Source organism: Schistocerca gregaria, chromosome 5 (genome assembly GCF_023897955.1).
Source record: "Schistocerca gregaria isolate iqSchGreg1 chromosome 5, iqSchGreg1.2, whole genome shotgun sequence".
Lineage (NCBI taxonomy): Eukaryota > Metazoa > Arthropoda > Insecta > Orthoptera > Acrididae > Schistocerca > Schistocerca gregaria.
Window position 1 is genome coordinate 514,879,698 of NC_064924.1, and position 24,841 is coordinate 514,904,538.

The 24,841-nt window shown below is 40.1% G+C and overlaps 1 protein-coding gene across 2 annotated transcripts in view; it reads left to right on the plus strand.

Moving 5' to 3' along the window:
- Positions 1–24,841, plus strand: part of LOC126272120 (TBC1 domain family member 31) — a 281,818-nt gene that overhangs the window by 77,993 nt on the left and 178,984 nt on the right. For both annotated transcript variants that reach the window (XM_049974719.1, XM_049974720.1), the window contains 2 exons: positions 12,809–12,905; positions 18,593–18,837. In XM_049974719.1, coding sequence (XP_049830676.1) covers positions 12,809–12,905; positions 18,593–18,837 — 342 coding nt within the window. The remainder of the gene's footprint in view (positions 1–12,808; positions 12,906–18,592; positions 18,838–24,841) is intronic.

The window sequence follows — 24,841 nt, forward strand, 5'->3', positions numbered from 1 at the left end:
TGACTTAGTGTCTGCATATTTTAGGACATCTGGGAAAGACCCCTTTTCAAAGGACTGGTTTGGAAAAATAGTCATTGGGTATGAAATAATATGGCATGCTGCCTTGATTACCATGGAAGATATTCCATCCCATCCAGCTGAAATTTTGTTTTTTAGTGATAATACTGTGTCTTTCGCATCTTCCTGAGTGATTTTTGTGATTTTTTTTTTTAAATTAATGATTTGTATGACCTCTCTATGCCTCAAAATCATATTGTCCTGATGGGCTGTCCATGTCCACATCTGATTTTGCTATATTGACAAAGAAATCATTGAAGCAGTTTGACATTTGAACATGATTTACAATAATATCACCCTGAAACCGAATTTGAGAATTTCTTTAATTTTAATGTTGACTCCCAACTCTGATTTCACAACAGACCAGACTGCATTTGTTTTATTTCTTTGTTTGTTTATGAATATACTATTTGCCAGTTTTTTTGCTGCCAGTATCACTTTTTTGAATATAGTCTTATAGCGCTTAACATAAGTTACAAAATTAAAATTTCTGTTTACTTTGAGCTTATTGTGCAGCTGTCTTTTTCTGGCACTTTAAATTTTTATGCCTGGTTTAATCCAAGTTCATTTATTCCTGACTCTCTTTTGATAAGATTTTGGGGAAATGCTTCATTGAATACACCCAGAAAACTATTTAGAAATTTATCAAAATTTTTGTTGCTTGAATCATAGCGGTCTAAAAGCTTGCGTATAACACTTAATTTATCACAACTCTAAATTTTCTTTGCTAAAACTCCTTCTTATATAAGATTCAGATTTTAGTTTCTCTGTTTTGGGGAGCTCTATAAACAAAGCTGAGTGATGAGATATCCCTAGATCTAGGCAAAACTTCCTTGTATCATCAAACTGATAATTTGTAATAATATTATCTATGCAGGTTGCTGAGTGAAGTTTTCTCTTGTGCACATAGTAAAGTTTAACTTGAAACCAGATTTTTGGATTAAATCATGAAATTTTTCAATGGCACTGCTTTCAATTAATCTATTTAAGTTGAAGTCTCCTGCAATCACAATCTTTTTCTTGCTTTCTTTTTTAAGCTTATCTAAGAGATATTGAAATTTTTCTAAGAACGATTTAGTAGCAGAACTCCCAGGAATTCTGTAGATTGATGTTATCACAGTATTTAAATCATGCAGCTCTACACAACAGATTTCAAAACTACACTCTTCATTTAGGTAACTATAAGCTTCTTTCACTTTCAAGTTTAAGTAGGCATGCAGTAAGATACAGGAGTCCCCACGAGATTTGTTTTTTTCTACAAAAGCTGCTGGCAAGTTTGAAATTACTAAAAAATAAAACATTTAGAACGTCTACACATTCTTTTGTGAGCCAGTGTTCGTTTAAGCAGACTACATTTATGTTTGCCAGTTCAGAAGGTATAAGTTGCAGTTCATCAATTTTAGAGTAACCTAAATTTGGATGTTTTCCTGCTAAACTGTTTATATTTAAATGCATAAAGATAGAATTTTTGAGTTTGTTTATACTTTGAAGAGCTTCACGTGTCCAATTATATTTACAATTTCCATTTTGGGTCACCACTTCTGTTTTTTCACCCCTTTTGAAAATTTTCAGTTACTTTTGCATTTAATGATTCTGTGGATGTCTACGATCATTTTGCTGAAAGTCATTGAACCTAACACATTAAAGTGTAGCCCATCCTTTCCCAGACACTTACCACTTACAAATTTGAGTCTACAAAAATTGCACCCAGCTTCTCGCATTGTTCCCTGATTCCACTGTTTATCTTATTTATGTATGAATCACTGACCTGTGTAAAATTACACTAACGATAATTCTTGAATTTGCAAGGATCAAGTTCCATGTTTCACTGATTAGTTCTTCCTCACTGCTGTTCCAGATGGAATTTGTTCTGACATGAATGAAAACACCTTCATATTCGTCCTTATTTTTCATTTACACTTTCAGTTTCTCTTCGTTTCGAGTTTAGAATATTTTAGAAGTATCTGCTGATCTAATGCGATTGTATTCTGGGATGAACATCAATTTCACAGCCTGGTGTATGGAGTTGCCAACAACAAGAGAGTTCCTTTTTTCAATCTGTTTTACTGCGACTCTTCCACTTTGTCCTTTTTGTGTGTCACTGTTTCCCATTTATATTTGTTTACAGATAGTCCGATGGGTGAGTTTTCTACATTATTTTTGATCACATTTCGCACACCATGTGTAGTTTGAAGGTTTTGTTTCTTACGTGGCTGGTGTTGTTCAGAAACCCTAGATTCTGTTTTGCTAATTTCCGTTTGATGGATATCACACACACAGAAATGTTTTTCTTGAGTTAATCTATCACTTTCTTTCTTCGTAGTCAGTAATTCAGTTTTAAATCCTTCAGTGTCATTGTGTAGCTGTTTTGTAATTTTGTTTTTAGTATCTTATTTTATTTCGGTTTCACATGCACCCGCCTGTTTTTCCCGTATTAATCTATCTTTTTCTTTTTTTATAGTCACTGTTTCACTATTTAATGTCTCAATGTCCTTTTGCAGCAGATCAGAAGCAAATGTAAGAGCTTTCTCTTGTTGTATTGGTCCATTAATGGGCAATCCTTTGGCACATGTTCTATTAAACCGCACTGAAATGGCAGTATTAATATCTTCAAATGGTTGCCGCCATCTTTTCTTTGAATTTTTGTTGTTGTTTTCTTCCCATTCCCTAACTTATCTACCATGATTTGCAGTCATATTCAGTATTTGGCTTATTCGACAATCAAATTCACTTGCTAAATGACATTGAGAGTTTTCTTTTGGACTCTCTTTGGCAGCAGAAATTCGCTTTTCTAATGAAAGAACAACAAGTTTTCTGTTATTTGAATTAGCCATGCCTGTTCACTACAGAGGAAAAATCAGAACTGCTTGCTGTTAGAAGTACAAATCACAGTGAAATTTTAGTGATTGTTGTGTCACATTGTCAGTGAGAAACTGTACAGTAATGCCATTCTCTCATCTGTGAAAGTTCATGGTCATCTTAAAGTGAGAACATTGTTAGTTTTTTGAATCCGCTGTACTAATAATATTGGCTGTTTCAACTCATAAACAAACGTAGCATGTCCATGGAATATCATCACTGATGAATTTTAAGGTTAACCTTCGTGCCTTTTTCATGCAACCAGTAATTGAGAAAGCTGTTTACTTGCACATTGTTGATATTTTTGTCTTTCAAAATCCCAGTTAATATTTTGGCCCCAGTGCTATTTCTTTTAACAGTCACCGCAATCCAGCATAGAAATATAATGTTCCAGTGTATTTGGTGCTCTGGATAAAAGCTGTGTAAGAACTGAAAACCTGCCGCATGAACAGCTAGGAAGGCTCACGGCAATGGTTACGATATTGCAGAGGCCAGTTTACTGCTGAGTATATCTTGAGACTAGGGCATCACAAGGTTGAAGTAGGAACAGCAGATGTGGAACTAAAACAGAGATTTGTGGGACAAAAAAATAGAGCACAATTACACAGAGTCAGGGTCATTTATGGCTTGATAATAGCCAAGGTGTATGTAATTAAAATGTGTTATAATAATGGAAACTCCAGGATGAACACATAAACACAGATAACAAAAGGTAACCACTCACCTATAGCTGATTTATCTGTGGCAGATAGACACACATAATAGCACAGAAATAAAAACAGCTTTCAAGCCACTGCTATTATTTAAGGATAAGTACCCATTCTCACAAACATCACTACACAGATGCCCAAGCAGACCTATTCCTGGCTGCAGTAGTAATCTGTTTTGAGATGTTGCTAGGCTCACAAGAGACTGTGGAGGGATAAGACATGTGGCAACTGAGAAGAGATAAGATGTATGAGGCAAGGAGAGGGTGATAAATATGGTAGAATATGGGCAGAATGGGAGACATGTAACTCAGCAGTACAAGCAAAATGAGAACTGGGAAGGTGGCATCCACAGGAAAGATTGAAGAAGAAGAAGAAGAAGAAGAAGAAGAAGAGGGGGGGGGGGGGGGGGGGAGGTGCTGAGTCTGAGAGTAAGAGGAGAGTGGGTGTTGGAGTGAACAGATATGGAGCAGTGGAGAATCAAAATAGTGTGGGTAATGAAACAGTCATTGAAGTAGTTGGTGTTGTAATGTGCAGCATGTTCAGCAACTGATTGGCAGAGTTCTCAGTTGTCTCAGTCTGCCTGCATGGAGGGCCACCACCAAACAGCAACTCTTCTGCAGCATTCTGTGTAGGAATGACAATTAGTCAGCAAATTGCAGACTTGGCCAACTATTTGCTGAACATGTTGGCTGGTGCCATTTAGATACTCCTTTCTACATCAGCTTTTTTTTAACTACACAAGTGATAACAATTTCTCCAACATATCCTCCATTGTCACATTCACCTTGGCTTATAGCTTTTCTAGTCTCCTTCCCATTGTATATCCCCAGCTCCTTTACCCTTACCCCTCTTTTCCTAGTCCATCATTTTCTCAGCTACTCTTCCCGTGTTCAAACCTTGCATTTATTTATTTTTCCCCCAACCCTCCGTCCCCTCCTAGCCAATACATTTGCCTCCAACTTCCCTCCTCCCACCACAGCTATAAACAGAATCTGATAATCTTAAGGTGTCTCATTATAATGTTATCACATTTTTGTACAAGATTAAGCTGCCATCATGCTCTCTAATAATAAAATCATTGACAAAAATTGTTGAAATTTGTCATCTACAGATCCTTCTTTGTGCACATCACACACACACACTTTTTTAAATCCCAGCATGGTATGAATTTTCATGGTACTTAATGTTTTAGTACCATTCTTTCCAATTTCTTGATTTTATGCTTAAATATGATAACTTTTCTGAAGTCGAATCAATCTGCTGATCTACCACAAGTTGTCTTCTTTCACTAGATCCTCTTGCCATAAGTGATAGTAATCCAGTGGTTCCTATACTTAATGCCATTTAGCAGGATTTTTATATAGTTCCACACAACATATTCATCAATAAGGTAACATTACAAAATGTGTGATCATGCATGTGACTCAATCAAGTATTTCTTATTCAGTACACCTCAGTTATGAAAAAAATAATTCAGTTGGATTGATAAAAAAATCTACTCACCAGGTAGTGGCAGAACCCACATGTAAAAGAAGGTTGTAATTAGAAAAGCGTTTGGAGCCAATGGCTCCTTCTTCAACCAGGAGGGTTGAAGTGGAAGGAATAGGAGTGAAGGAAAAGGAATGGAAAGGTCTAGGAAAAGGTGTAGATTTTGGGAAAGACACCCAGAACTGCAGGTCAGGGGAGACTTACCACATGGGATGAGAAGGAAAGACTGATTGTTGGGGACTGCATTGGATGAGATTTGAAAACCTGAGAGCATAAAGGTGTAAGACAAGGCAATATGCGAGAGAGAGATTAGTGCTTAAAGAACATGCGTGAATTAATAAGAGTGAAAAACTAAGTGCATTGTATGTAACAGAGGTGGGAGGGGGTGGTGAAAAATAGACAGGAAAGACAATGAAAGGTGTAGAAAACTAAAATGGAGTGAGGAAAAGAGTAGCTACTGTGAAGAAATGCTGAGACAGAAGAAATTAATGTAAATTAGGGCCAGGTATGGGATGAGAACCAAGGATATGTTGTAGTGCCAGTTCACACCTGTGGAGTTCTGGGAAACTGGTATCTGGGGGAAGAATCCAGATGGCACGTGTGGTGAAACAGGCACCTAGGTCATGACTGTCTGTTGTAGAGCATGCTCTGCAACAGGATATTTCGAGTTGCCAGTATACACCCTTTACCTATGCCCATTCATCCTAATTGATAATTTGGTTGTAGTCATGCTGATTTAGGAGGCCGAACAATGTTTACATAATAGCTGGTATATGACGTGTCATTTCAAGGTAGCTCTCCCTTTGATTGTATATGTATTGCCAGTTACAGGGCTATAATAGGTCATGGTAGGAGGGTGCATATGGCAAGTTTTGCAGCGGGGATGGTCGCAGGGGTAGGAACCATATAGGGTAGGGAGATTAGTGCAGAGGCATAGGGTCTGACAAGAATATTGCGGAGATTGGGAGGGCGACAGAAAGCTATTCTATATGTGGTGGGCAAAATTTCAGACAGAATGGATCTCATTTCAGGGTATGATTTAGGATGTCTTGGCCCTGTTGAAGCAACTGATTAACACATACCAATGGTATGCTCTGAAGCTGTTTTGTAGAGGGATCACCAGTACCAGGATTGGATGTGATGGCCCGGGAAATCTGCTTTGTAACTAAGCTTGTGGGGTAATTACGTGCAGTGAAGGCTGAAGTGAGAACGGTAGTGTATTGCTGTAGAGTCTGCATCTGAACAAATATGTTTGCAAGCTGCTATGTATGCCAAGGCTGTGTGAGATGGAACGTTTGACATGGAAAGGATGGCAATTACCAAAAATTAAGTACTGTTGTAGGTTTAACGTGGACGGAAGTGTGTAGCTGGGCTTCAGTGAGGACAATATCAGCATCAAGGGAAGTGGCATGGGGTTTGGAATAGAACCATGTGAAATTTAATTGGAAGAAGGTATTCAGAGTCCAGGAATTTTAACAGGTCAGCCTCACTATGAGTCCATTTTGTAAAGATGTCATCAATGTATCTACATCTACATCTACATCTACATCTACATGACTACTCTGCAATTCACATTTAAGTGCTTGGCAGAGGGTTCATCGAACCACAATCATACTATCTCTCTACTATTCCACTCCCGAACAGCAAGCGGGAAAAACGAACACCTAAACCTTTATGTTCGAGCTCTGATTTCTCTTATTTTATTTTGATGATCATTCCTACCTATGTAGGTTGGGCTCAACAAAATATTTTCGCATTCGGAAGAGAAAGTTGGTGACTGAAATTTCGTAAAAAGCTCTCGCCGCGACGAAAAACGTCTATGCTGTAATGACTTCCATCCCAACTCGTGTATCATATCTGCCACACTCTCTCCCCTATAACGCGATAATACAAAACGAGCTGCCCTTCTTTGCACCCTCTCGATGTCCTCCGTCAATCCCACCTGGTAAGGATCCCACACCGCGCAGCAATATTCTAACAGAGGACGAACGAGTGTAGTGTAAGCTGTCTCTTTAGTAGACTTGTTGCATCTTCTAAGTGTCCTGCCAATGAAACGCAACCTTTGGCTCGCCTTCCCGACAATATTATCTATGTGGTCCTTCCAACTGAAGTTGTTCGTAATTTTAACACCCAGGTACTTAGTTGAATTGACAGCCTTGAGAATTGTACTATTTATCGAGTAATCGAATTCCAACGGATTTCTTTTGGAACTCATGTGGATCATCTCACACTTTTCGTTATTTAGCGTCAACTGCCACCTGACACACCATACAGCAATCTTTTCTAAATCGCTTTGCAGCTGATACTGGTCTTCGGATGACCTTACTAGACGGTAAATTACAGCATCATCTGCGAACAACCTAAGAGAACTGCTCAGATTGTCACCCAGGTCATTTATATAGATCAGGAACAGTAGAGGTCCCAGGACGCTTCCCTGGGGAACACCTGATATCACTTCAGTTTTACTCGATGATTTGCCGTCTATTACTACGAACTGCGACCTTCCTGACAGGAAATCACGAATCCAGTCGCACAACTGAGACGATACCCCATAGCTCCGCAGCTTGATTAGAAGTCGCTTGTGAGGAACGGTGTCAAAAGCTTTCCGGAAATCTAGAAATACGGAATCAACTTGAGATCCCCTGTCGATAGCGGCCATTACTTCGTGCGAATAAAGAGCTAGCTGCGTTGCACAAGAGCGATGTTTTCTGAAGCCATGCTGATTACGTGTCAATAGATCGTTCCCTTCGAGGTGATTCATAATGTTTGAATACAGTATATGCTCCAAAACCCTACTGCAAACCGACGTCAATGATATAGGTCTGTAGTTAAATGGATTACTCCTACTACCCTTCTTGAACACTGGTGCGACCTGCGCAATTTTCCAATCTGTAGGTACAGATCTATCGGTGAGCGAGCGGTTGTATATGAGTGCTAAGTAGGGAGCTATAGTATCAGCGTAATCTGAAAGGAACCTAATCGGTATACAATCTGGACCTGAAGACTTGCCCGTATCAAGCGATTTGAGTTGCTTCGCAACCCCTAAGGTATCTACTTCTAAGAAACTCATGCTAGCAGATGTTCGTGTTTCAAATTCTGGAATATTCCATTCGTCTTCCCTGGTGAAGGAATTTCGGAAAACTGCGTTCAATAACTCCGCTTTAGCGGCACAGTCGTCGATAACAGTACCATCGGCACTGCGCAGCGAAGGTATTGACTGCGTCTTGCCGCTTGTGTACTTTACATACGACCAGAATTTCTTCGGATTTTCTACCAAATTTCGAGACAATGTTTCGTTGTGGAACCTATTAAAGGCATCTCGCATCGAAGTACGTGCCAAATTTCGCGCGTCTGTAAATTTTATCCCATCTTCAGGATTTCGCGTTCTTCTGAACTTCGCATGCTTTTTCCGTTGCCTCTGCAACAGCGTTCGGACCTTTTTTGTGTACCACGGGGGATCCGTTCCATCTCTTACCAATTTATGAGGTATGAATATCTCAATTGCTGTTGCTACTATATCTTTGAATTTGAGCCACATCTCGTCTACATTCGCATAGTCAGTTCGGAAGGAATGGAAATTGTCTTTTAGGAAGGCTTCTAGTGGCACTTTATCTGCTTTTTTAAATAAAATTATTTTGCGTTTGTTTCTGATGGATTTGGAAGAAATGGTATTGAGCCTAGCTACAATGACCTTATGATCACTAATCCCTGTATCAGTCATGATGCTCTCTATCAGCTCTGGATTGTTTGTGGCCAAGAGGTCAAGTGTGTTTTCGCAACCATTTACAATTCGCGTGGGTTCGTGGACTAACTGCTCTAAATAATTTTCGGAGAATGCATTTAGGACAATCTCGGAAGACGTTTTCTGCCTACCACCGGTTTTGAACAAGTATTTTTGCCAACATACCGAGGGTAGGTTGAAGTCCCCACCAACTATAACCGTATGAGTGGGGTATTTATTTGTTACGAGACTCAAACTTTCTCTGAACTGTTCCGCAACTGTATCATCGGAGTCTGGGGGTTGGTAGAAGGAGCCAATTATTAACTTAATTCGGCTGTTAAGTATAACCTCCACCCACACCAATTCGCACGGAGTATCTACTTCGACTTCACTACAAGATAAACCACTACTGACAGACACCAACACTCCACCACCAATTCTGCCTAATCTATCTTTCCTGAACACCGTCTGAGACTTCGTAAAAATTTCTGCAGAACTTATTTCAGGCTTTAGCCAGCTTTCTGTACCTATAACGATATCAGCTTCTGTGCTTTCTATTAGCGCTTGAAGCTCAGGGACTTTTCCAGCGCAACTACAACAGTTTACAACTATAATTCCGACTGTTCCTTGATCCAAGCACGTCCTGTAATTGCCAAGCACCCTTTGACATTGCAGCCCATCCCGCACTTTCCCGAGGCCTTCTAACCTAAAAAACCGCCCAGTCCATGCCACACAGCCTGCGCTACCCGTGTAGCCGCCAACTGAGTGTAGTGAACTCCTGACCTATTCAGCGGAACCCGAAACCCCACCACCCTATGGCGCAAGTCAAGGAATCTGCAGCCAATACGGTCGCAAAACCGTCTGAGCCTCTGATTCAGACCCTCCACCCGGCTCTGCACCAAAGGTCCGCAGTCGGTTCTGTCAACGATGCTGCAGATGGTGAGCTCTGCCTTCATCTCGTAAGCAAGACCGGCAGCCTTCACCAAATCAGATAGCCGCTGGAATCCAGAGAGAATTTCCTCAGATCCAAAGCGACACACGTCATTAGTGCCGACATGTGCCACCACCTGCAGCTGGCTGCACCCTGTGCTCTTCATGGCATCCGGAAGGACCCTTTCCACATCAGGAATGACTCCTCCCGGAATGCACACGGAGTGCACACTGGATTTCTTCCCCCCCTTAGCCGCCATATCCCTAAGGGGCCCCATTACGCGCCTAACATTGGAGCTCCCAACTACCAGTAAGCCCACCCTCTGCGATTGCCCGGACCTTGAAGGCTGAGAATGATCCTCTGAAACAGGGCAGGCGGCTGCATCTGGCTCAGCCAGAGACAGTGCCTGAAACCGGTTTGTCAGACGCACCGGGGAGGCTTTCTGATCAGCCTCCGGGGACGCCTTTCGCTGCCTGCCACACCTTGGAACGACCTCCCAATCAATCACAGGGGAGGGCTCAGCCCCACTGCGGGCAGCAACCGGGGCAACCACAGCGGCAGACCGATCTGGGGACAGACGGGATGAGGTTGACATCCCCGTGATACCCGAGTCCGGCTCCCCACAGTGGTGCCCATTGGCAACAGCCTCAAGCTGCGCGACCGAAGTCAGCGCCGATTGCAGCTGTGAGCGAAGGGATGCCAAGTCAGCCCTCATCCGAACACAGCAATCGCAGTCCCTGTCCATTCTAATTGATGTTTAACAACAGTTACTGAAACACGAGTCCGTGCCTAGATAACGCAAGCGGAACACACAAAGAATGTATCAACTAACCTGTACAAATGCCTAACGACTGCGCTACAATGTGCTGAATTTACGATTACAGTAACTAAAACTCGAAATTGCACCTCCTATACGAAACTCACACGCAATTTAAATAAGAATCTACGAAGTAAACACTAAAGCGCGATGCTACAACTGTCAAATACTATAATACGCCCGAAATATATGAATTAAACAATGCAAGTACCCAAAAACACGCAAAGAAATTAATTAAACTATCTAACAAATAAGTAAGCTAGGGTTATACGACTTGCTGCAGCAGCTGCTTATCCAACGGCGGCAGGGAGCACACTGACTGGCCAACCGACACTGGCCATTCACAACAAAAACAGAAGACAGACGACTACGCGAATTTGCACTATTCAGGTGCTAAGGCGCGATGCTACAACCCTCAAATACTATAATACACCCGAAATATATGAATTAAACAATGCAAGTACCCAAAAACACGCAAAGAAATTAATTAAACTATCTAACAAATAAGTAAGCTAGGGTTATACGACTTGCTGCAGCAGCTGCTTATCCAACGGCGGCAGGGAGCTGAAGATTAATGGATCCCAAGAAAGCTCTCTCCAAGTGACCCATGAAAAGGCTGGCATAAGAAGGATCAATCCTGGTACCCATTGCCATACCCCTGATCTGTTTGTAAGTCTGCCCCTTAAAGGTGAAGTAGTGGTTGATAACTATTAAGTTGACTAAGGTGAGTAGGAAGGATGTCGAGTTTTGGATGTTGGTTTAGGGGGAGGTGGCGTCGGTGGTGACAAGTGGGGTGTGTGGTTGGAGTGGGATGGACTCAGATTTCAGATGATCTAGGAAGTGGTTTATCTATCCAATTAAATTATATTGTCAAAAATTGACTGTTTCAGTTATGAAAAAATATGAAAATAGTCCACCATTGTTTATTTCATGAATATTGATGCACTGGGATCTCTTTTTTACTTTACCCCTGTAGTTTTACAGGAGGATAACATGTCATTTTGAGATGGTGAACTTAACGCGTTCAGTCATTACCTCTCTCCACAATGATCAACCAAATCTGTTGGTCCCCATCTGTAACAGTATAATTATCCAAATTATCCACACTGGAAGTAGGTAGATTTAGAATAATTACGGTAGTTCTAAACAGATATCTCCTTTAATTACCTTGAGAACAAATGATATCTTTTAAACTGAACTTACGCAGCATGTCTGTTCAATACGACATCATTGTGGAGAAAAGACAAAACAAGAGTGAGGGAGGTCATGCTCTTATGCAAAAACAGGAGAAAATTTTTCTTCACTTTGTTCTGATTTAGCATGAGACCATTTCAGTATCGCTGATTATTGGTAAATTTCTACTGCAATATCACAGATTTCTATTGCTATCATATTACGTTGAATAACTAGACTTTGTGTGAGATGTTTCCTCGTTTCTTCAAAAAGAAACATTTTGATAGAAAAACCAGACAAATACAAGAGGAATGAAGATGAACTGCAGAGAAGATTACTAATGAAATGATAAGATGCTAGTTGTTATGTTATTCAGTGTGTTGTAGGTCTTAAAGCAACACAAAAGAAAAGTGTAAACAGTGCTGTGAGGAAAAGACATCTACTCATTGTATACCAGACCCTTTAAACACTATGCAGACACATGAGTGGGACTGCTGCTGATTCACAGTTATCTGTCATGCCCAGTTCACCTGCATCAGGTTGGATCTAGTTGACTTTATCTGTTTCTTGAACTCAAAATTATGTAATGAAGACATCATGCCTAACATGTATAAAATGTGTCAAAAACAAATTGTGCTATCAAAAAACATGCTCGCCTCATTGGGAAAGACCACCACTGATTTCCTTCCCTAGCCCCAGCTTTTCTGTGTCCACGTGTTTTAAACTCTAATCCTCATGTTTCGTGAGAGAAAGAACTCTCTAGGAAACATTCCACCAGTATATGAAAGATTGGAAACAATGTTCACCAATAAGGGCAACATACTGTCTGTTGCAGTGCTGGATGTATAAGGATACACACTTTTCTCATTGTTTTACAAAATTGTTTAACTGTTGTTGGACTTTTACATTGCATATCTTTCCTGACTTGTACTGATTATATTCTTAAATACTGTTGGCAGTGCCTGTTCTTGAATACTGTTGTTTAGAAAGTATAAAGAATTCAATCTTTTTTAAAATGTGTTGCAAACTTTGTCGTCAATGATTTGTTTCAGATATTGTGCTTACTATCCAGTCGATGCACAATTCACTTCTTTAACACTGACTCAACAATGTTTCTGCAGAGTGTTATTAGCCCAGAAGATGGTATACGTAAGTTAATTAACTGTATGTTTCCATGTTAGATAGTGCACAACAAATGCTTCTTGATGTTATATATTGCCAAAATAAGTGATACATTTCTCATTATTAGAGAATGATGTCTGCCAAGTGTAATGTTCATACAGTCAAGTTACATAGGGGCACAGGGATCAATATTCAATCCTGCCAACCAAAGGGCATACATACACCGGCTGTTTCTGTGTGGCAAGTACCTTGTCCGAGGCACAAAATGCAGCTCCAATTCCTGACCATACTCATTGTAGCATATTATTCATTTTGCATCTATATTCAAAACCTTTGTTGATTAAAATTTTGTATTGAATCTAGTTGTTGGAAAGTAGCCATGCTCATGGAAATTGGCAGTAATGTCTCCTGTTTTGAAACCAGAGAAGGGTAACAGGTAACTGCCATAATATCACAGTAACTGCAGAGAGGAGACCAAGGATCTGAAGTGATGCCATGTTTGTTTTCTGAGGACCAGCAGATTCACCTGTTCCTTCCAGTATGCACTCGGGTAGCTATGGACAAGTAGCACCTTGCACCTAATGGATGCTGCAATACTCACAACTTTCCTTTGTATACATATAAGGTCTATGATGCAACATTGAGGCACATACTTTGACTGTTTCATAGTTACAATTTACTTGGATATTCCCCAAAGCTATTGTATTGCTTACTTTCAGAGTGCTTTCTCAGATATGTTGTCGGTAATGTGTACTCTGGTCAAGTCATTAGAGAAACCACTGTTCCTCAATGAAGTACTATGTGTGTCAATCATTTGGATTACTGTAGTATCCACAGTGTTCCTTATTGACTGAATGCAACAATCAGAAGACAGAAGAAGAAATTCACTTAATGAGCATACAGGTTTTCTTGGTGAATCGCATTAATGAATCCTTCGCAAGAAGTTGCCAGATGATAAGTGATAAATTTGTCAACTGGCCACCCTGAAATGAACATAGTACTAAACTGATTTCCTGAGAATAATTACTCAAGAAATCACGTCTCAAATTCCATTGCATTAACATAACTGATCCCATGAATAGCCAAGAGGCACAGAAAAGGGAATGAAATCTGTCCTAGCTTTCGGAAGACATCCTTTGATGAAATAGAGTACAAATAGTCTCTCTCTCTCTCTCTCTCTCTCTCTCTCTCTCTCTCTCTCTCTCTCTCAGTTGTACTCTTTCTCATCAAAGGATTTCTTCCAGAAGCTATTAAAATCACTTTCTCTTTTGTCTGTGCATCTCAGTGACTGTCCAGTAGTATTTTTTTTTTGCAGTATTAGATAACATCATATTCAAAAAGCTTTTAATTTAACTGACTATGGTTGCAGAAGCCTACAGACTTAAAAGACCTATGATGTCCCTAAGCATTCTCAGTTGCTTGAGCAGTGGAATTTGCAGTACCAATACCATTCTCTGCTCAGTCTTACCTCTGTCATTGTTATGTGGTTTATGAATCAGTCAACCTGTTGTATCTTACTATCCAGGACACAGAGCATCATTCAAGCATTAGATAATAAAGCATCCATAAAGAACTAAATCAAAAACTAGTCTCTGTCTTAGAGCTAAGAAACTACCACTTTCATTGTGGTGGCAGATTCTGATTGGCTACCAAGAGTATAGAATCTGATCTGTTAAACCATTGCATGCTGTTTTTTGTTTGTACGTACAGTGCTTGTAGAACAACAGTTCATGAGCAGCAAGATCCTTGCCAATTTGGATAAAGAAAATCACAGATGAATTTGTTTTTGTTTTGTTACTCAGTAATACATCATACTGTGATGAGGTAAATGCTCCCCAGAATTGCTCAAGAAGCTCATTGTAACAAGCAAAAGTTCAGTGAGATGAACACTGTCGTGAATTTTTGAATTTACACTATTCAGCCAAGAACGAAAAATGTCACTCATCATTAGTGCATTTTTATTTGCATGCCAAGAGACACACAGCAAAGTAATATCATTGTTTTTCAAGCACTGTGGATGATTTGCTGTATGTATCACCAGTGGTTCTTCTTTTTCACTTCAAAGGTTAGCACAAAGACCAATCTTTGTTTCGCCATTTTGCCACCTTTGCACTCATCACCCTTCACTGTTAGTGTTTTGTCTGGAATAGCTTTAAAAATGGACCAGTTTCAGCCATGTAAATGTCACTATCACAATAAGCACTTGCAATTACAGAGAGTCTCAACTTCCAGAGGGATACAACATTTTGATTAACTTTTACACTTTCACCACAGAGTGGTCGGAAAACAGTCCCATGTCAAACACAAAATTGGTCCAGCCAGCCATTGCTTGCATTGAAATTAGGAATTTCAAGATCAGAAGCAAATGTAAGAGCTTTCTCTTGTTGCATTGGTCCATTAATGGACAATCCTTTGGCACATGTTCTATTAAACTGCACTGAAATGGCAGTATTAATATCTTCGAATGGTTGCCGCCATCTTTTCTTTGAGTTTTTGTTGTTGTTTTCTTCCCATTCCCTAACTTATCTACCATGATTTGCAGTTGTATTCATTATTTGGCTTATTCGTCAATCAAATTCACTTGCTAAATGACATTGAGAGTTTTCTTTTGCACTCTGTTTGGCAGCAGAAATTCGCTTTTCTAATGAAAGAACAGCAAGTTTTCTGTTATTTGAATTAGTCATGCCTGTTCACTACAGAGGAAAAATCAGAACTGCTTGCTGTTAGAAGTACAAATCACAGTGAAATTTTAGTGATTGTTGTGTCACATTGTCAGTGAGAAACTGTACAGTAATGCCATTCTCTCATCTGTGAAAGTTCATGGTCATCTTAAAGGGAGAACATTGTTAGTTAAAGAGTGATCATTGGTCGGGAAAAGTAGTGATCATCTTAAGGGTATAAAGATGCATTGATATTATGGAAGTTTATTTCCATTCCTTAAAAATATGATCTTTTAGAGAGTGGGATGGCTTAAAGAGGTGGTCTTCTTGAGAGGTTTCACTGTATATTGGCAAGTACACCAAATAAATCACTGAATGTAGCAATGGGTCTTTATTCAGGGACCTAGTGCACTCCAATGTTCTTTCCTTTCACATTGCCTCTTATGATTAGACTGCTGATTTGTGTATATATACACAACATAGAAGAACATCTTAATTTTTTAAAGTGTCACTTTACATGGGCATATTATGAGATGAATAAATAAAGAACCAACCAAAGAAGCCAGTCAGCTATGCCTTCTGACAGAAGTAGCTGTCCATTACATCACTCTTCAGTAAAGAAGTCACAATTTTATGACAGAAGTTAAAAGTAACACGCCGTGATGAAATAAGCAAACAGTTCTTCACTGATACAGCTGCAGATAATTTCATACATCAGATGAGGTGAGTCTCATATAAATAAATTTGTGCCATTATCCTTTCAAACTTGCAAGTTTCTTGTTGACAGTTGAACAGAATGTTATTCATGTTGAGTGCTGCCTGTAGTACAACAATTATTGACATCTCGTGTTATGTGTGATGAAAGAAAGTATCTCTAAGATTGGCCAATAAACAGTATGTCATCAATTCAGTGGAATTACTGGAAGACTGTTTAGGCTATTCTGGCACAGGTCGTTTACAGAAATGCCCTCCAGCAGTGGTGGTTGTGCAGCTGTTTTTTCTGAGTTGAAGTTTTCACCCCACTTTAGATGGAGCCTCATAGTTGTCCCAGTTGAATAGGGAGTGTGGGAATTTCGAATAACAAGCTTCTGTGAACTCAGGGTATTGTTGCTTCCTTGAATCCTACAAAAAAGATGGGCCATCTCTTTCAATTTATATATCTTTGTACACACTAAAGATACTGATAATCTATTTTCATCTTGACGGATAATCACTATGACCTTATAAAACAGCAAACAGCATATTAACATAAGCTTTTTGTTTCCATTAAACTGCACATTGTTTCTTTTTATTTCAGAATTTTTGTTCTAGGTGAGTTCCACTGCTCTTTGTGCATTCTCCTTAAGTTAGCACACTGTCAGGTAATTGTTCATTACTAAATGTTATTGTAGACACAAAAATAAAGTTTATTTTTGGTCCTCACTCATATAAAACAGTTTCTACCCATCCCATCTTTTTTTGACATATCTAAAAAATATTTGTTTTCTGTTTACAAATATAGTAATATTCTTGGGTAAAGCACATTCACCAAGAACAATTCATGGATCTATTTAAACTGCAACATACTTGATTTTTCTGTATGATATGTGAACAGTATCAGAACGCACACTCCCAATATCGTTTCTCTATATTTCGTCAAATGACTGTGTTTGTTCATCACCTGCAACCACAGAGCAGTAAATAACCAGAGGGAGCACACTAGTAGGAAGTTCTGATTTACTTGCATGTTAACCGGATCTGCTGATAAGCTCTACCTTTCACAGATTGGAGAAATTAATGTCAGGCATCATTTATTGGTAGTCAACCAGGTATCGTTTGTGACCCATATTGACACTTGATTAAAAAAGTGGGCCATGTCCATTTTTGCATTGTACACTGATTCTTACAGCTAAGAGAGAGATCTGCCAGGGAAAAAATGGACAGTGTCGTTGATTGTGTCTTTTCAGGACATATGTACACAGATATGTGTACTTCAAAGAAGTGGGATCTTTTCTGGTAACATAATGAACCATGTCCAGTGTTGACAATTGCATATGGTGATTTGGGGTTCCTAGTTCAGTGGTTGTCTGAAGATGATAAAAGTAATTAAAAACACAACAGTGAGTTGTTTTTTAAGTAAAATTTATTTGTAGTAAGATATAAGAGTAATTTAAGTATACCACTTCAAAGTCATCTATTTGCTTGTATAGCTAGTAAAATTGAGGCTTCATATAGAATGTAAATATACAATTGCTGACATCGAAGCATGGAAATGTGTGAACTTTACTAGTCGGAAGGTACGTAGTTCTCCTCTCACAAGTGTGCCAGAACCCTTGGCGGTGTTTCCAGAAAGAAGAGGAATTCACAGAGGCAAAGCTAAATGACTTCAAGAAACTTCTTCCTTACACCCCCGCCCCCTCCCTGCCTCTCCTGTGTATCATGCCTTCTATCTAAATTGAACATCATAGTAGAGACATAATGAAGAAGATGAGTGATGTGTTGTAGAAGCTAAAGATATCTAAACAAACAGCTCCAGTACGCTAATGACGGAAATATGGTGGTTTCATGAATGTGTTGGTATACTGTCAGTGTAAGGTATTTGCTTCAAAACTGCTTGCATTGGAAATGTACAGTGTGGATGTCATCCAGTTTTCTTAAAGATTCCAACTGCTCTACAGTAGGACTCAGAACTTTGTTCCGCCAAAGCAATCAGAGGAAGGCAAATTCCATTTTAACAGTAATTTTCTAATGTTAATGATAGTTAAAAAAAGTAATTAAATGATATTTTCATGTGTGCTGTTTTTATTTGTTTGCAGCAGACAAAGAAAGGACAGGCAGACTGCTGGCATGGCTCATTTCTTGCTCAATTATTCATCTAATGTTCATGATTATGTCATAAATTAGGTACTTTATCAGTAATTATTTTACTGAGCCAAACTTCATGCCATATACTCACCTCTCACTGGTGATTTTGCCCTTATTTCTAGCATATTTTTCTTAAATAATTAAAAAGTGGTATTTAATTATAAAGATTTTGTATGTTTCATTTCTACTATGTAATGACGCCAATTTCAGGGCATTTTACATGCAGTCAAGATGGAAAATATTTAGTGACAGTCCTTAATATGGGGGAGATTAATGTCTACAAAAGTTCATCTGTTCTTGACAATGTGGAGCAATTGAGCCCAGCTGAAGCAGTGGAGAAAGCAGTGTCCCAAGAAGAAAATGTTAGACATGAGGGAGCTTCAAGGAAAATTAGGTCTTCCACAAGTAATGTAACAAAACCATTGAAAGATAAACTTAGACATCTACAGAAACAGGTATGTTTAAGATATGTAATGTATGAAAAGGATAAATTGCTACTCATCTTACAGATGACAGGTTTTGTTGCAGACAGGTACAATAAAAGACTGCTAAATGCTAAGCTTTTGCCTGAAGTTTTCTTCAGCAAAGAAGAGGAAGAAAACTAACACACACACACACACACACACACACACATATTCAAGGCAGGGAATAGCAGGGTATGGATTGTGGGAAAGTAGTTGTCACTGCCTGATGGAGCATGGAGAGACTAGATGGTGGCCAGACAAGGCTGCCTGGTGCGGTGTCAGGAGGCTGTGGAAGAGGAAGGGAGAGGGAGGAGTGGGGAGCGGAAAAGGAGATCGGCAAGGAAGGGAAAAAGACTGTTGGCATTGGCAGAGAGTGGAGCACATGAGGGTGAGGGTGGGGGACGGAGGGGGCAGATACTATTGGATAGAGGGTGTGGGGACGGCAGGTTACCTTAGCTTAAGGCCTGTATGATTTTGAGAGTGTTATAAGGACAAGTCCCATCTTCGTAATTCAGAGAATTTGGTAGTGGAGATGAAGATCCAGATACCTCGTGTTGTGAAGCAGCCATAGAAATTAAGCGTGTTACGTTTGACTGCATGTTGCGCCACAGGATGTCCACTTTGTTCTTGGCCACACTTTGGCTGTGGCCACTCATCCTGGTAGGACGCTGGTTGGTCATCATACCAATATACAAAGCTGTTTAATGTTACTACAAGGACTGGTGTAAGACATGTCTGATTTCACATGTGGCCCAGCATCTGATGGGTTAGGATAAGCCTGTGACAGGACTGGAATAGGAAGTGCTGAGTGGGCGGATTTGGCAGGTCTTGTACCTGGGTGTTCCACAGGATATGATCCCTGTGGAAATGGGTTGGGACTGGGAGTGGTATAGGGATGGACTAGGATGTTGTGGAGGTTGGATAAGCAGTGGAACACCACTTTAGAGGAGGTGGGAAGGATCCTGGATGGGATGTTCCTTATTTTAGCGTATGATGATAGATAATAAAAGCACTGACAAAGGAGATGGTTCAGTCATTCCCGTCCCCGGGTCGTATTGGATAATGAAGGGAAAGCTCCTTTGTAGCTGATTCTTGGGAGTGGTGGAGAGTTTGGAGATTTGTGAGTGTATGGCATGGGAAATTTGTTAACAGACTAAGTCTGGGTGCATGTGTGAGACCTTCAGTTTACTGATCAAGAGAGTTCGTGTATCTGCAGATTTGCTGTCCCCTGACTGTGTGGGAGGGATTTTTTGGTCTAGAGGAGATGCCGGGTGTCAAGATGAAGGTACTATTGGTGGTTGGTTGGTTTAATGTGGACAGAAGTGTGGATTGTGCCATCAGAGAGGAGGAGGTCAATGTCCAGGAATGTGGCATGCTGGGTTGAGGACGACCAGGTAAAGTGGATGGGAGGGAAGATACTGAGGTATGAAGGAATGAGAATGGGATGTCTTGGCCCTGAGTGCAGATCATGAATCACCAATGAACCTGGACAAGACCAGGGTTTGGGGCCTTGAGAGGCTAGGAAGGTTACCTCCACATGGGTCATAAACAGATTGGCGTAAGAAAGTGCCATACAACAGCCCATGAGGATACCATGGATTTGTTTGTATACCTTCCCTTCAAAGGAGAAGTAGTTGTGTGTTAGGATAAAGTTAGTAAGGCATATGAGGAATGAGGTAGTGGGTTCAGAATCTGAAGGTCATTGGGAGAGAGGTAGTGTTCAGTAACAGCAAGACCATTGGCACGAGGAGTGTTGATGTAGAGGGAAGTGGTGTCAGGAGTGACGAGTAGAGATCCAGGAGGTATAGGGATGGGGTTGGTAGACAGTCGATGAAACAAGAGGTTGATGTCTCGGACATGGGAGGCTAGGTTTCAGGCAGTTGGTTGGAGGTGTTGATCAATGAGGGCCAAAATTCTTTCAATGGGGGCACAATAATCAGATATAATGGGGCGTCCAAGGGATTGTTGGGTTTGTGGATTATTTAGAAGGTGGGTGTTATAGGGGTGAGGAGAGAAATGGGCACAGGGAAGAGGTTCTGGGAAGGACCTAAGGCTTTAAGCAGAGACTGTCTGTTATGTTGGACTTCTGAGATGAGGTCACTCTTGCAGATTTTTTAGGTGAAAGATTCAGACAGTTGACAGAGGCCTCAGCCTAATGTAACCTACTGTCCCCACATCCATCACCCAACAGTTTCCACCCTCTGTCCTAGCTGCTCCTTGCAGTTCACATCCTCTACCCTCACTGTCCTCTGCTCTCTGCCACTTCCAGTGGTCTTTTTCCCTTCTCTGCTACTCTCCTTTTCCACTCCCCATTTCCTCTCTCTCTGATCCCCCTCCCCCAGAGCCTCCCAACATTGTGCCAGACAGCCTTGTCTGACCATCATCTAGTCTGTGTATGCTCCAGCAGGCAGCATTAACTCCTCTTCCTCCACCAGTACGCTGCTATCACTCCTCCTTCCCTGCCCATCTCCAGGTTGCTTCTTCCACTCAACACAACACCATTGCTTTCTGGCCACAGTAGCCAGAGTGAGCGGTCATGTATGCATAAGCTGTGCTTGCTTGTGTGAATATATATTTGTGTTCGAAAGAAGGCTTTGGCTGAAAGCGCAGTTTGTAACAGTGTTTGCATTGTGACTGTTTGCAAATTCAGTATGTAATCTTTACGCTGGTTAGGACACTCTCCTTTTCATAACACAGGGTGTACATAAAGTCCAGGAACACTTTCAGTTATTTATTGCACAAGGACCTAAACAATGTACAGATGTCATACATATTGCATTTTGAAGAGAAACTCTGAAAGTTTTTTTTTACAAACATTTGATATGCGAACCATGAGTGACTCAGCAGACGTCAATGTAGTAATCAAATTCTTGCCATACCCATCCCAGCATGGCATCGTCGACTGTGGCAGTTGCTTCCAGTATTCTCTCCCAGAGAGGTGGTACATCCACCAGATCTTTAATGTGTCCCCACAGAAAAAAAGTCACACGGAGTGAGATCTGGTGATCAGGGAGGCCATTTCATGAAACAGCATCTAAACTCGCCATGTTTGCGACTAATGCTGACTGTCGCCAAGTTAACAAGCTACGCTGTGGTGGTATACATGGGGGGAAAAAAAAACTTTCAGGGTTTCTCTTAAAAATGACGTATGTATGATATCTGTACGATGTTTGGTTCTTGTGCAATAAATAATTGAAAGTATTCCCGGACGTTATGTACACCCTGTAATGTTGGTAGTGATAGTACAACTGTGACTTGCCATTGTTTGATATGTAATATATGATTTCCATTTCAAATTTTGGGCAGCATTCACGCTCAGGAATTTTGAAAAATCAGTTTTACCTATTTCCCTTTCTCCAATGCTGTATCATTATTGATGATGATGATGTGTCTTGCCTTGTACAGATTTTAATAAACTGTGTTTTCTTTTTTTCTGTGTTAAATGATAGAGCATTTACTGAGAACCAATCATTAAAATCTCTGAAATAATTTAATGTATTGCTTGTTCTGTTGGTTTCATTATAATGCTTGGATCTTCAGCAAAGAACACGATTTCTGCTTTATTAGTGCAAGATGCAAGATCATTTATATATAGCAATAACAGGAGTGGTCCCAGAATTGAACTGTGTAGAATGCTTGTCGTAATTTGTCCACATTCGCAAGCAAATTTATTGTTAGAATTGTGTCTTTTCAGTTAAGTTATTATTATATTTCAAAAGCCATAAACTTTGTATCTCCAAAAGAATGCTGTGATTTATGGCAGTTAAATGTCTTAGATAAATCACAAAAAAACACAGGGACGAACTCGTCAACCAAGACTGCGGTTATAACCTTAGCAAGACATGGGAACCAGCACTGAGTATAATTAAGAAGACACTCTGTAACGAAAATGATCTGGCGAGCTGGACGGACGCAGCAACTACACCGACACTACCACAGATGCTGACCCATGGGTATCCACAACTACTGACATGTGCCTGCAGGCACAGACTGCGGAGGAAATGGCTCATGGGGGGAGGCGATATAAGGCGGCTGACCACCCACAGGAGCTAAGTTTGTCAGCACACCTAATGATGGCGACGTGTCTAATCGCCGAAATATTGTGCCCATTGCTCACTGTGAACTGGCAGTACACCTGTGGACTTTTCGATTTTATGATGGTTTTCATTTTTGATTTAGAATTGTCATGTTGTTTGGTATGACGAATTGGCCATTGTGGTGCAGTAAACCTTTTAAAACTTGAGGAACATTAACTTTGTTGACTGTGTCCTCACATACAAACAAGTTGTCTAGTAGATTGCGCTGCTGAGCACAGTTTTGGTGCAAAAGTTTGCAATTTAAAATTTCTGTACCGTGTTTGTGCTCAGAAGCCTTTAAAAAATTAATATTGAAATCATGACGAATTATCATTCACCTCCTTTTATAATGGAGGTGACCCAATAGAATTTCAGATTTTTCTATGAATATTTCAAAATAACCAGTGGGAATATAAAAGCATAATAATTTTAATTGTGCAGTTAGACAATATGATTTCACAGGCACATGCTCGTGTATGTTGTCCTGAGTAAATACTAATTGTGTCCAAAATTTTTGAATTTGATTTTTTTCCCATAAATAACAACTTCTCCTTTCTCCATATGGCTTCTGCAACAGGAAGCTGCTAATTTAAAATTTCCATCATTCAACATTTTTAACCCTGTACAAGGTCTGTTCAAAAAAATTCCAGAACATTCATAATATCGTGCCAATGGTGTGTTGGAGCAAAATGCAGTTAGCATCCCTGAACATACCTGTGTTTAATGTGTAATTGAAGTAAGTTACATTGTTGTATGTTTGTTAGTTATTGTTCAGTGCAGTATTGAGTAGAACGTCGTGTCGCACAGTTTGAGTTTCAGTGCAGAGTTAAAGTAGCAATGCATCTACATTAAATTTTGAGTGAAACTCAAGAAAACCTTTACAGACAGACACCAAATAATACTTGGAGCCTATGGTGATACGTGCTTGAACTGTACTCAGTGTTACGAATGGTTCACAAGGTTTAAACATGGCGGGATGGAAGTTAAAGATGATCCGTTTTCAGGATACCCTTCAACGTCTACCGATGACTGTCATGTCAGGAATGTCAACGAAATTGTGCATGCCAATCAAAGACTGATTTTCTGAGAGATTGCAGAAGAATGTAACAATTCAGTTCTATCATGTCGTGAAACCCTGATGCAGCATCTTGGAATGTATTGTGCTGCCACTGAGTTTATCCCACAGATCATGAGTCAAGACCAGAAAGGCCTTCATCTTGCAATCTGTGAAGAGCTTTTGGATCATGCAGATGAAAACGAGATGTTCTTTAAGAGAATCATAACTGGTGATGAGATGTGGGTCTATGGTTATGATGTTGAGACTAAGGTTCAATCTCCACAGTGGGATGGGAAAGGTTCTATAAGACCAAAAAAAGCTCATCAGGTCAGGTCAAGTCAGGGCAAATGACAAAGCCACGCTGGTAGTTTTCTTTGACTTTGATGGATTACATGATCGCTCAAACACATTAGTGATTTTGAGAGAAAAATGCAAATTGGGACCAGAAATGTTAGAAATATGCATAAGTCAGATTTGGAACAATCTTTTATTGAAACTATGAGGGTTGGAAGTTTAATAGTGGCAACTATTTATTTACAGTTCGTACAAAATAGATATGTTTTCAAAGTTTTACTGACCTTCAAAGTAGTCACCAGCATTGTGTATAACCCGTTGCCAGCGATGTGGAAGTCGTAGGGTACCCTTGGCAGTGCCAGTTGTGTTGACAGTTCAAGTGGCGCAGCCTATTGCCCGACGAATTTGTAGCAGTTGTGAAGCAAATGCCGTGAAGTGTTTCCTTCAGTTTAGAAATTGAAATGAACTCATGTGGACGTAAGTCAGGGGAGTGCAGTAGGTGGTATAGCACTTAGCAGCCCCAGCAGTCAAACAAATCAGTAACAGCTTGCACTGTACATGCTTGAGC